The sequence below is a fragment of the Nanorana parkeri genome, unplaced genomic scaffold (genome assembly GCF_000935625.1).
Source record: "Nanorana parkeri isolate BGI_ZX_2015 unplaced genomic scaffold, ASM93562v1 scaffold56, whole genome shotgun sequence".
In the NCBI taxonomy this organism is placed as follows: domain Eukaryota; kingdom Metazoa; phylum Chordata; class Amphibia; order Anura; family Dicroglossidae; genus Nanorana; species Nanorana parkeri.
The window spans coordinates 1484333-1497492 of record NW_017306324.1 but is presented as its reverse complement, the minus strand read 5'-3'; the positions used below and the strand labels follow the sequence as shown (position 1 = coordinate 1497492).

General features: G+C 44.4%; 1 protein-coding gene across 2 annotated transcripts in view; it reads left to right on the top strand.

Moving 5' to 3' along the window:
* LOC108804386 (laminin subunit beta-1-like) overlaps window positions 1–13160 on the top strand; it is an 88255-nt gene that overhangs the window by 58497 nt on the left and 16598 nt on the right. For both annotated transcript variants that reach the window (XM_018576101.1, XM_018576100.1), the window contains exons 19-26: window positions 2121–2313; window positions 4089–4232; window positions 6063–6294; window positions 6732–6895; window positions 8147–8371; window positions 10316–10530; window positions 11069–11165; window positions 12334–12712. In XM_018576101.1, the coding sequence (XP_018431603.1) occupies window positions 2121–2313; window positions 4089–4232; window positions 6063–6294; window positions 6732–6895; window positions 8147–8371; window positions 10316–10530; window positions 11069–11165; window positions 12334–12712 (1649 nt within the window). The remainder of the gene's footprint in view (window positions 1–2120; window positions 2314–4088; window positions 4233–6062; window positions 6295–6731; window positions 6896–8146; window positions 8372–10315; window positions 10531–11068; window positions 11166–12333; window positions 12713–13160) is intronic.

Genomic DNA, 13160 nt, shown 5'->3' with positions numbered 1-13160 from the left:
TATTGTAATTATTACTATTATTATTATTTTTAGTATTTATTATAATAATAATGATAATATAATTGTCTTTAAAAAAAATATTATTATTATTATTATTCAGGATTTATGTAGTGCCAACAGTTTACAGTTTGTACAATATAAAGGGAGACAATACAGTACAGTTACGATATTACAATACAAAGACAAAACTGAAAACTAGAAAAAGATATACATTCAAAATCCACAATATTTTGCTTCCTTTTCCATCACAGATTAAAAATGTGACTTCTGTACTCTCAGATTATTTTACAGAATTACGCTCTTTTCTGACATAAATTACAGGTTTTCTTTAACTATGACATCAACTTAGGACAGCAGTGCCACCTTCAGGAAAGATCTTGTACTGCATATGGTAGTTTGTCCAAAAATAGAAGGTAGAAGTCTAACCCCGTCCTATATATTTATCTAATTTTATAGTATGACACTTCTTAGAAAACACCAACAAAATTCACTTTGTTTTACACAGTATTTAGATTACTCGACATTGGTCTTGAACCTCCAAAGGAGCAGACTATATAATATCCCTACTAGGGTCATATAGGCAGGGAAGGTATTCTAACCACTAAGCCTTAAAGTGAATTTTCACTTTTGAAACCAAATTAGGAAAACACCTACTTTATATTTGTTACATATTCCCATTCACATAGCAGAACGTAAAAAAATAAAATGAAAATTGCAGCTTACATTGTTACTTGCTTTTTACTTAATTAAAGGCACATGTCACTTCTCCTACCATGTTCCATGTTATACCCAAAGTTAGGGTACCGTTTCACAGCTCTCCCCCACTTACCTGAATTGCAAGTTGCTTCACCCCTCAGATTTCAATATATTTTTTAATTAAGCTGTGCATGCCTCTGCCTTCGTAGCTACATTATTCCTTCACATATCTAGTTACAGGATCTGTGAATAAAAAAACCCCCAAAAAACTACAAGTCCCACCTTCCGCTGTGGCAAAAGGGCTCCTGCTTCTCAATGGAGTACAAGTGTTGTGACCAGGGCCAGATTTCCCACAAGGCCAACCAAGGCCCGGCCTTGGGTCAGCAGGGCGTATAGGGGCAGCAGGGGTGTGGAATTCCTATATCCCGATGCCTGGGACATGCAGTTCCGGGCGGGTAGTTGTTTTCTACATTTAGCCCTGTTTTGGGCAAGCAGAGCTAAAGGTACAGCGGGGAAGCTGCCCCTTGTTTTGCACATGGGGGGGTGGCGGATAGGGGGACGCATTGAGGAACCTGGCCGCCTTGGGGCAGCAGAGAGAGTAAATCCGGCCCTGGTTGTGACACCACCACACTCGTAGTTCATTGATGACTCCTACAGCTTTATAACCAAAAGGTTTATACTAGGGATGCTCCAATATCGATACAAGCATCGGTATTGGCGGCGATACCGAGTATTTGCATGAGTACTCGTGCAAATACTCCAGCACAAAAAACGAGTACCTGTGCTGCGTCCGCCATCTTCAAGGACCCGAAACCGACGCACACAAGACCTCCATAGCGTCTTCAATGAAACAAGATAGCCGCGAACTTCTCCTCCACAGGCGAATGGCCGAAAGTAAACTCCGCCTCCAAGTCCTCAGTCCTCATGTTCATGTTCTTCATAATATTAAGAAACTGACCTAAAATCATGATTTTGAATTGCTTTAGAAAAAATTTGACCTGTCCTTTTAAGAAAAAAGTATCGGTAATTGGTATCGGCGAGTACTTGAAAAAAAAGTATTGGTACTCGTACTCGGTCTTAAAAAAAGTGGTATCGGAGCATCCCTAGTTTATACCCCCATACGAACCTGGGGCTTGAGGAACGGTCTGCGGAAGGCTTTCATTGCACCCGTGATCCAGTGATCATGGTTGAAATTTGCAGGCTCCAATGGAGAAAATGAATAAATGCACATTTTTTCTGTATGGGTGCATTTATTATTTATTTGCAAAATGAATAAATGTGGAATAAGCCTTTAAAAATCCGACCTAACTTTCCCCCTCACTGTAGTGTTGAAGGGCAGGGGGTGCTAGGGAGTTGAGGTTTGCCATAATTAACACTATACACTCGTCATATAATAACTGATATCCTCAATTAATGTTCCACAGCTGGTCCTACTGCCCAAAATCTATGAACTGCCCGGCTTCCATGGTAATGATCCCGTATCCACACATCACCGGGAAGAAATGGAGACTTACAGGTGCCTGGAGTCTTTCAAGATGGCTACCATGCCGGTCCTAGCGGAGATGTGCATCATGCTGCTGTGCAGTATCTCCGCCATCATCCACGATGGATCTCTGCGTGAGTGACAGGTCCTCTTTCTATGACACAGTGCACAGTACAGGACCCTAATGTAATACTAGAGGGTTGTCTTCTCTCAAATGGCTTTGTCCTTTAGAAATGTAGAAGCATACTTATAAAAATCAATTTGTTTTTCCTTTTTGCCCTACATTTTCCTTCAGCAGTATTGTGTGCGGTTTCACAAGTCTTCCCTACGGATGTTCATAATACACCAAAATTAAGTGTTTTTAATCCCTGCATGCTGAAGTTTAAACAAACCTTAACGCAGTTTTTGCAATATTGTCATCTGTTAGAAAAACCGTACGTACCTGATTTATGTACGTACGTACGTGATTTATAAATCTTCCATCCAGCATATAGTTGGGTGAATGCCGTTCACACAACATTACCGCCACTAGATGGCGCCAAGGATCAAAGGAAATCCTATTATTCTGACTCCAACCATTGTATTAATGATTTATCTCTTGCTGAGACCTCAACGCCTGGCCTGTATTAGCAGATACAATCACCGCGGACAATCCTTATCAGATAGCTGAACTCACCAAATACCATCCACAAAGATCTTTATTGTATGCAGCAGGTTACAGCAGACAACAGTATGTAGCAGATGATTGAAAAAATGGTATTTGATGGTCAAAACATGGTAATGTTTCCCCCCCCACGCGAGCAGATTAACATGTGGCCATGAGACAAGCAGCCATTTTGATGCCATGAGAACAACTTGAACAACATGAGAACAACTTGGACAAGAAGGGACGTATATCATACACAAGGGGAGGGAATACAGAAAAACATGGTGCAATAACCAAAACGACCACAAGATGGCAGTATATTAATCAGCTATCCTTGTGCCAAAGAACAATGGCTTAAAGCAGAACTATGAGGTGAGTGCTTTTCACTCACCTCATAGTTCTAGCCGACCTGTGACAATGAGACTGTCACAGGCCGGCTCAGTAGATCGGGAGGTGAGCGAACACATACCGGCGTTCTCTCACCTCTCGATCCTGTCACGGCTCTCTGCCGTGACAGGGGAGGGGCTGGATTTCCCCCTCCGATCCACCCGCGCTGACTGGCGGAACGGACGGGGGAGGGGGCAGGTACAGCTGGCTCTGCCTCTAGATTGGTTCTCAGTTCTCCTTTAAGGAAAATGAACTATGTAATTCTCAATTCACAGTAATATGAATATTAACCATGACTATGCATTGCGTCATGTTTTATGCAATAGATGTAACAGCACACCCATGCTCCTTGGCTCCATCTAGTGGCAGGAATGCTATGTGAACGGCATTTGCCCAACTATACACTGGTACACTGGATGGAACATTTATAAATCTGCTATGTTAATGTAATCCTAAAAGTGGTTTTCAATCATTTTAAATTTGCAGCTTTTATTAAACGAATGCTCCTACTATGGAAATCCTTGTTCAGGCTCTCCTCCTCCTGTTATAGGATGACACGGTCTCCCAACTATGCTCCATCATTGTCACCTTGTGCCGTTATAGATTATATCTACTTTAAAACTTTCTAAGGGTATGGAGCAGCACAAGTACCCAGATGCTGTGACTTTATTCACCAAATGTGACCTAGACGATATTGAAAATAGAGAAAGCCAGAAAACTAGCATTTTCAGAAGCTGGTCAGCGATGGCAGCCTCTCATATTCCTGGCGATATTGGTTTTCTTTACATGCTTCTTTGTTCCTTTGTACTTCAGTAGCAGACGTTATGGTCTTATTTTCTGCCATTAGTGGGTCACTTTGTTCTGTTTGTCTTCCAGCCTGTCTGTGCGACTTGCAAGGCTCGCTCAGCGCAGTGTGCGACAAAATAGGAGGACAGTGTATGTGTAAGCCCAACGTGATTGGCCAGCGCTGCGACCAGTGCGCTCCTGGGACATATGGGTTTGGCCCATACGGATGCAGCAGTAAGTAGAACTCTAAAACGTTTTTTTTCTCGTGTCATCATACAAATTCGCTCTACCATGTGTGTTGTTCTTATACTTTATATTTCAATGTAAATAGATGTTCAGATTAAACACTAGAGGGAGCTCTTGGTAGCACTATGCAGACTGTTCAGAGCTCAGGCACACCAGGACTGTATTGATTTAATCTCTTGGTTATGATGTATTCAGCAGTGACATGCAGCATGCTAAGGGGGGTCACATATTAGGGTTGCCACCTGTCCCGAATTCACCTGGACAGTTCGGGTTTTGAGTCCTGTACGTGCTGTGTCTGGGTTTCAGCTGGCCTGAAACCTGGAAACAGCACATACAGGACTCAAAACCCAAACTGTCCAGGTGGATCTGGGACAGGTGGCTGCCCTAGCACACATAGGAACCAATGAACCCCTATTTTTCACAATAAAGCTATGAAGGAACCAATAGAAGCCGGTTTTACAAATAAAGGTTTTATAAAACAATTAAAGCGTTTGATATAGGATACCACCATCAAAATAAAATTTTGCATAGAGGAAATCTTCTTAAAGCAGAACTATGAGGCGAGTGCTTTTCACTCACCTCATAGTTCTAGCCGACCTGTGACAATGAGACTGTCACAGGTCGGCTCAGTAGATCGGGAGGTGAGCGAACACATACCGGTGTTCGCTCACCTCTTGATCCTGTCACGGCTCTCTGCCGTGACAGGGGAGGAGCTGGATTCCCCCCTCCCCGCTCCGATCCGCCAGCGCTGACTGGCGGAACGGACGGGGAGGGGGCGGGTACAGCTGGCTCTGCCTCTAGATAGGCAGAGCCAGCTGTCAGTCACGCAGCTGGGCGGATCCCGGCATAATTGTCGGGATCCGCTTCAGCTGCGGCGTCTCAGTATACCGCGAGCTACAGCTCGCGGTACACTGAGCCTAAGGTGACGGGAGGACGCTAGTTTGTGCCCTACCGTTACCCTAAGGAGAACTATGGGGAAAAGCCTTAACCCCATAGTTTTCCTTTAAAGCTACTTGTGGTGGTGCAGCTTTTAGTGGAACCACAAGTCACAGCATCTCTGAACAGAAAAGATTCAGGTTGATTAAAAATAATAGAAAGGATTATGGGAGCAGCCATACTTCCATACAATCAGGGGGCCAGATGTCAGCCAAAGCCTGAAAGTGACTTGACTGTCAATTACCTGACTTCATTGGCTGTCTTCTAGCTCCTGAGTTTTCACCAGCAGCAACTACCTTGTATCAGGTGACCTCTGACTCCCTCCAGTGTCAGGCTCAGACAAAGTGAGTAAAGCTAAACAGTGGCGGAAATCTATATTATTTATAAGCAAACCAACACATCTGTAATAATTTGAGCCTGAATATTCCGATTTTTGCATGGGCCTAGATGTGACTGGTTTTCTTCAAAGGGTAAGTTCAGTTTTTCAAGTAATTCGGGAAAATGGAATTATGCGCTCAAACATGGCGCCCCCCCTGCTATAGTTACACTACGTTGAATGCTCCTTCCTCTCCTCTGGTAGGGGTGTACTATCCATACCACGTACAGCCATCTAGTGCAGCCCTGCGCAATGGATTTTGAATTTTGATCGCAAACTGTGAACACTCATTGGTCAGCATGGTCACCTGATAGCACTCACCAAAGAGAAGTGCTTCTTGCTTCTCCATACATGTGGAACTTCCAGAATAGATGCCCAAAAAAATATTAGGTCTTTCTGAAACTTGCAGATGGATATGTTTGTGCCATTGGTAAACATCAAGAGTTACAAGTGTTATAAATGTTGGATCAGAGAGTAACCCGAATATCAATTTTGCCTCATAACAGAGTGTGACTGCGACCCCCAGGGCTCCTTCTCCAGGTTCTGCAACCCCATAACCGGCCAGTGTCAGTGCCACGGCAGTGTGGCTGGCAGACAGTGCAATCAGTGCCTTCCGGGACAATGGGGCTTCCCCCACTGCAAGCCCTGCCAGTGTAATGGCCACTCCGAGGACTGTGACCCCAGGACCGGAGCCTGCATCGGCTGCCGCGATTTCACAAGCGGGCGGCACTGCGAGAAGTAAGTTCCATCTGGGTCACTTAGCACCAGCACTCCTGGTTCTAGTGTGTTTTGTGTTTGTAAACAGATTTGGTCTAAACACATTCACATTCCATATTAAAGGAAAATTGGGCAATTTTTGTTCTATTATTATTATTTTCTGTGTTCTTACTATACAGTAGAGGGTAGGCCTATGGCACAGGATTCTCAGAGCTTTATATTGCTGTTTGCTTTCATACTGAGTGTTGGAAACAAACCCCAACATTTATACCAACACGGGTAAATTAATCACCATTAACTGATCAACAGGAACATACAGCATTTGAGTTGTGAAATGTCTTAATAATACAGAAGAAGTCTAGCTGGGTAACGTCTACTAGGAATACCATGACTTGGATAAACGAGATCTTTCACAGACATGTCAGGCACACCATGCTAATTCCAGATGTCCTTTTCAGGTGTTTGGACGGTTATTATGGAGATCCTATTCTTGGCACTGGCCAGCAGTGCCGTCCCTGTCCTTGCCCTGGCTATCCCGGTACTCAAAACTACCATGGCAGCTCCTGCTACGCGGACCGAGACTCCAGCCATATCGTGTGCCTGTGCGCTCCCGGCTATACAGGTAAGAAGCCAAGAATGCGGCGGGTAGGTTGCATCAGTAGTATACGAACAGTCCGCACTATCCAGAGAATTCCAATACTTCAGACTTTATGGAAATTCACAGCAAGTCCAGTATAACAGTGTATATAACAGCAAATACCAGCACCGCAAACCCCCAACCAGTTACAACCTCTCACATGTTTCACCCATAGGCTTCACAAAGGTAGAGGTGAAGAAAAATGCTAAAAATCATACATTTCCCTTTTTAATCTCCTGGAACACAATATTTTTGGCTTTTGGGTTTACATATACCATGATTCTAATTATCAGTGTGCAATGCTGGACAAGCAGTGAGAACATTAAATGAAGTCACTGGATGAGAAAACACGACCCAAAAAGGAAGGTAGACAGTATGCTTCGTACAGCTTAAGCCACTTGCTGAATTCTATAGAATATCGGCTGCAGTGTCCGTGTGACACATTAAGAGCTAATCCTAGAGAGTAGTAGAGGTGAAAGTTAACTCTTTGGATAGGGCCATCCCTATAATGAACAACCTGAGGTGGTTGCCTCAGATGGCATCTCATTGGTTCATTGGGGCCCCTTTCAAGGCAATGTGCTTTCCAGGTGGCTAAAAGCTCTCAGAACAGGAGCTGAGCAGAATTAAGTTAATAGCAAAATAGGTTAAATCATTATAGGAGAACTATGAGGTGAGTGCTTTTCACTCACCTCATAGTTCTAGCCGACCTGTGACAATGAGACTTTCACAGGTCGGCTCAGTAGATCGGGAGGTGAGGGAACACATACCGGCGTTCTCTCACCTCTCAATCCTGTCACGGCTCTCTGCCGTGATAGGGGAGGGCCTGGATTCCCCCCTCCCTGCTCCGATCCGCCAGCGCTGACTGGCGGAACGGACGGGGGCAGGTACAGCTGGCTCTGCCTCTAGATAGGCAGAGCCAGCTGTCAGCCACGCAGCTGGGCGGATCCAGACATAATTGTCGGGATCCGCTTCAGCTGCGGCGTCTCAGTATACCGCGAGCTACAGCCTGCGGTATACTGAGCCTAAGGTGGCGGGAGGACGCTAGTTTGTGTCCTCCTGTTACCCTAAGGAGAACTGTGGGGAAAAGCCTTAACCCCATAGTTCTCCTTTAAATATGATTACCTTTCTTTGGTAATATTTACTGCAGGCTGTAAACCTCAACACCCGTCGTTGGCCATGGTAAAAAAAAAAATATCTTTATTTATGAAAGCATCATTTTTAAAACTTTTTGTTAAGGTTCACGGTGTGATCGCTGCTCCTCCGGTTACTTCGGAAACCCGGACCAAGATGGTGGAGAATGTCGTCCTTGTCAGTGTAACAATAACATCGATCCCACCGATCCGGAATCATGTGACTCGCGGACCGGCATGTGCTTGAATTGCCTCCACAACACTGACGGCCATCACTGCGGAGAGTGCAAAGCTGGTTATTTTGGTAGCGCCATTCTACGCAATTGTCGCCGTAAGTACCGGCGGCTTTTTATCTACATTCTTTAGCTTTGTGAAATCAAGGAATCCCTCAGAAGTGTCTCTGTAGAAACAAAGTGCTATGGCCTGATTATTATGTATTTATCCCAACATTTTACAACACCTATTAGCATTCCTGTGTTTAGGGAGAAAACAGTTCATTGTATCTCTTTGTTCTTCTGTCTATAAATATGTGGTTTCAGGACCAGCATTTTATGGAGAACGCCTGACAAAGAAAATTAACATGTTTCCAAAGTACACAGATGTGTATGTGCACTTTTGTAGATGTGTACAAATGTATACATATATGGGAGCTGTTTTACCTATTCTTTAGTTATCACTAACGAGGGATCCCAGCAGGAGGAAGGAAGTCCTGATTCCCCTATATAGATCTTTAGTTATCACTAGAGGGGTCACCAGCAGGAGGAAGGAGGTCATATTTCCTCTATATAGATCTTTATTATTAGAAGGATCGCCACCAGGAGGAAGGAGGTCCTGTCTCCTCTATATAGATCTTTATTACTAGAGGGATCCCCAGCAGGAGGAAGGAGGTACTGATTCCCCTATATAGATCTTGTTTTTTTTTATCACTAGAGGAATCTCCAGCAGGAGGAAGGAGGTACTGATTCCCCTATATAGATCTTGTTTTTTTTATCACTAGAGGAATCTCCAGCAGGATCGCCAGCAGGAGGAAGGAGGTACTGATTCCCCTATATAGATCTTGTTTTTTTTATCACTAGAGGAATCTCCAGCAGGAGGAAGGAGGTCCTGGTTCCTCTATATAGATCTTAAGCTATCACTAGAGGGATCCCCAGCAGGAGGAAGGAGGTCCTGATTCCTCTATATAGTTCTTTATCTATCAATAGAGGGATCTCCAGAAGGAGGTCCTGATTCCCCTATATAGATCTTTATCACAAGAGGGATCTTCAGCAGGAGGAAGGAGGTCCTGATTCCTTTATATAGATCTTTATTATCACTAGAGGGATCCCAGCAGGGGGAAGGAGGTCCTGATTCCTCAATATAGATCTTTATCTATCAATAGAGGGATCTCCAGAAGGAGGAAGGAGGTCCTGATTCCTCTATATAGATCTTTAGTTATCACTAGAGGGATCTCCAGCAGGAGGAAGAAGGTTCTGATTCCTCTATATAGATCTTTAGTTACCACTAGAGGGATATCCAGCAGGAGGAAGGAGGTTCTGATTCCTCTATATAGATCTTTAGTTACCACTAGAGGGATATCCAGCAGGAGGAAGGAGGTTCTGATTCCTCTATATAGATCTTTAGTTAGACATCACACCTCGCTTACAAAAAGATATTAATAAAAGATGGAGCAAGTCCAGAGATGGGTGACAAAATGGTGAAAAGTCTGAGGTATAAAACATATCAGGAGAGACTGCAGGAAGTAAATATGTACAGTCTTGAGGAAAGAAGGGAAAGGGGGAATATGATTAAATCAGGTTCAGAAGGGCAGTATTATCAATATGAGATCAAGAACATTAGACATGACATCAGTCTAGCAGAGGGAAAGTTCAAAGCTGACCTTAGAAAGTGTATTTTACCAAAAGAGTATTTGATGCTTGAAACATACAGTATGTCCAGCAGAGGTAGTGAGTCAGCCAGCAGTAAGTGAATGTAGACATGCTTGGGAGAAACAGAGATCTATACTTAGACAAAAACTATAAAATAAAAAAATCCCAAAAAGGGTCCACTTGGTCATTTTCTGCCGTCACCCTTCTATGTTCCTATGTTCTATTTTCTCTGCTGTGCAAATGCACGTGTAGTTATATATACTGTACATGGTCAAAATTAAATCAAAACCTTCCTGTAAAAGAAAAAAAGTTTTGGCTGGAGTTCCAGCTTAATGTTAACAGTAGATCTGCTTTATGATGTTGCATGGCATGCGTGGCTATGATAACAGATTATTGTCTGTGTTTTCCAGGTTGTACCTGCAATGAGCTGGGCACCCTGCAGTCCCACTGTACAAGAGACACATGTTACTGTGACAGGGTAACTGGGCACTGCCCCTGTCGGGCGAATGTCATAGGGAAGAACTGCGATCAGTGCGCCCCCAACTACTGGAATTTTGGAGCAGTTCTGGGCTGCGAGCCATGCGCCTGCTTGCCGGAGCACTCCCTGAGACAGGACTGCAATGTGGTGAGTGTGACCCCCACGCATGCCATGATGCCGGAGAAAGTAATGTTACAATAAATTACATTTTATGCAAAGCTGAAGTCCAGGCACAAAAACTTGGGGAGGGACCCAGCAGACCCACGTCCTGTGTATTTTTCCTTGACTCTTGGTGTGTTTTGTGTATTTGTTCCAGATCTGTGCAGTAATCCAAAACTTGGGGCTTCCTGTAGTAGACCAGTCACTGCTATTATCTCTCCTTGTGCAAGGTGACTGGTCTGGTCCCTGCCCCCACCCGTAGTTTTCTGCAGAAAGTCTGTAGTGGGAGTGGTCTGCTGGGCCTCTCCCACAGCTCTGCTCTCCGCACAGGCTATCTGCAGCAAAGTGATGATGTCACTAATAAGTTTATGATAATATCTGGATACGCAAAGGCATTTGGTACACACAAAGTGGATTTATATCCTCTGTGGCTATTGAGTAATACATTTGAATGCAAATGTATTGTGCCTGGAGCTCATAATAGCTTTTTTAAATCCTAAACTTTTATTTCTGTTGTCTTCTCTAGTATACAGGACAGTGTCACTGCCAGCCAGGCTTTGGAGGGAGAGTCTGCTCACAGTGCCAAGAGAATTTCTGGGGTGATCCCAAAAGAAAATGTGAAGGTACAGTGATTGGCGTTTATCTAATACTGTCACATGACTGCTGGAAATACTTAGAAATATTTTAGCCCAAGTCAAGGTAACACACAGTGCCGAAGCACAGACACCTGCAAGTTCCCCTGTCATTCCAATTACTGTGTCCTGTAGAGTCCCATGGATCCACGTCACAGGCTGTCCATCCATTGGGCTCTGACTTCTGCTTAAGTCAAAATTAACACCTTCCCATTGGCGTAATGCACATATGCCACAACTGTCCCACCATTCTTTGCGGAGGGCATGCTCACTAGTGTTCTCCCGGCGGGTGACTGAGCTGTTAGACAGTTCCGGGTCACCGTTGGGATGTGCTCCCAATCATGTGACCAACGAGACTGCCTATGAGAGCATTTACATGATCGGGAAGCCTACCTCTGACTCCTGGAATTAGGATCCCCTTAAAGGGCTGCTGGCAGTCTTTGGCAAGGGGTTAAAGGATACGCATGAGCAAAATAATAAAAAAAACATATTCAGTGCATTTCTGCAATCCATGCACATTTCCCCATAACTGTTATGTGTCGGTAGTGAGCTCAACTGCGCGCCGCCAGCACCATGACCACCCTATCACTAACAGCTCCCGGTCACATAGCTAGGACCGGAAGCCAGGTTCCCAATCACATGATCACTGTGACAGCCAATCACAGTGACCACGTGATCAGGAAGCCCATTACCATTTTTTAAAGGGCTGGTGGGTGCCAGCGGAAAAGGGGTTAAAAGCACCGCAAGTACAGACAAATACCTGTTGATCTGCCAGAAATCAAGTGAGCTTAGTTCTTCCCTTTGTGCACTACAGAACGCCTCCCCTTTATGTTAGAGATGAAGAGAGGGGGAAAGCATCTATCACTCATTGATGTTATGGCATGTGATTGTTGAAAGGGTGGTGCTTTGAGCCAAGAGGGGACTCATTCATGCATAATTAGGACCTGTCTACTGCTGCAGTAGCTTGCATTAAAGTGAACCTGTTTTCCATGCACGGTCAGTGTTCAGGCTCACTATAACATTAACACTATCAACTCAAAACCCAATTTTCCCACCAATAAGATTATCAGCAGCAGCAACCCACCTAGAACCTGGAAACCCCATAAAAGTTGTGTACATGGTAGTGATTGAGCATAAGATCTCGTCTCTCTCTCTACAGCTTGCAACTGTGATGGGTACGGTTCAGAGATACAGCAGTGTGACCACCGCACAGGATTGTGCCGCTGCCGGGATGGATTTACTGGGCAGCGGTGTGACCAGTGTGCCCGAGGTTTCCGGGACAATTATCCCAAGTGTTCGGCCTGCCACCAGTGCTTTTACCAGTGGGATGCCACCATCTCGGAACTCCAGGACCAGCTTCAAGCCATAAAGAAGAAGGTTTCTGACTTGCAGGATGGAGTGGGAGCTCCTGAGCTCAACAACAGCCTCATCATAGAATTAGAGGACAAGCTCAGAATCATTAAACAGATTATCGGGGAGGGAACCATCGAAGGGACCCGCATGCTGGAGCAGATGAACAAGCTGGTCAACAAGATAAGGCAGGTTCTCTTTTATTGATAGTTTGTAGGTGGAAAAGGTCTCCTCAGTGATATCCCTATCGTTTTTAAAGGCAGGACTTCAAAAAAAAAATATTTTTTGGACATTTGTTCTGTAGAAATAAATGATCTCTAATAATGGGTGTCGCATGTGTGGCTGACTAGCGTTGGGTAAAACTCATGCTGTAGCAACACGTGCATTGGTGCACTATGGTGCCATTTATTCCTAATGGCATCCCAACACACCTTGCAGCATACCACAATCCGGTAACACACTACCATGTGTTGTGGGAAACTTGAGTTACAACATATCGTGCATGCACCTGTTTTGGTGCGTTTTGGTGTGATAGGGAGCCCATTCAAATCAATGGTCTGCCTTCATGCAGCACACGTTAATATAATAAGAATCCATATGTCAGGATTCACTGAAGCTGAAGGATAATTGGCTTAT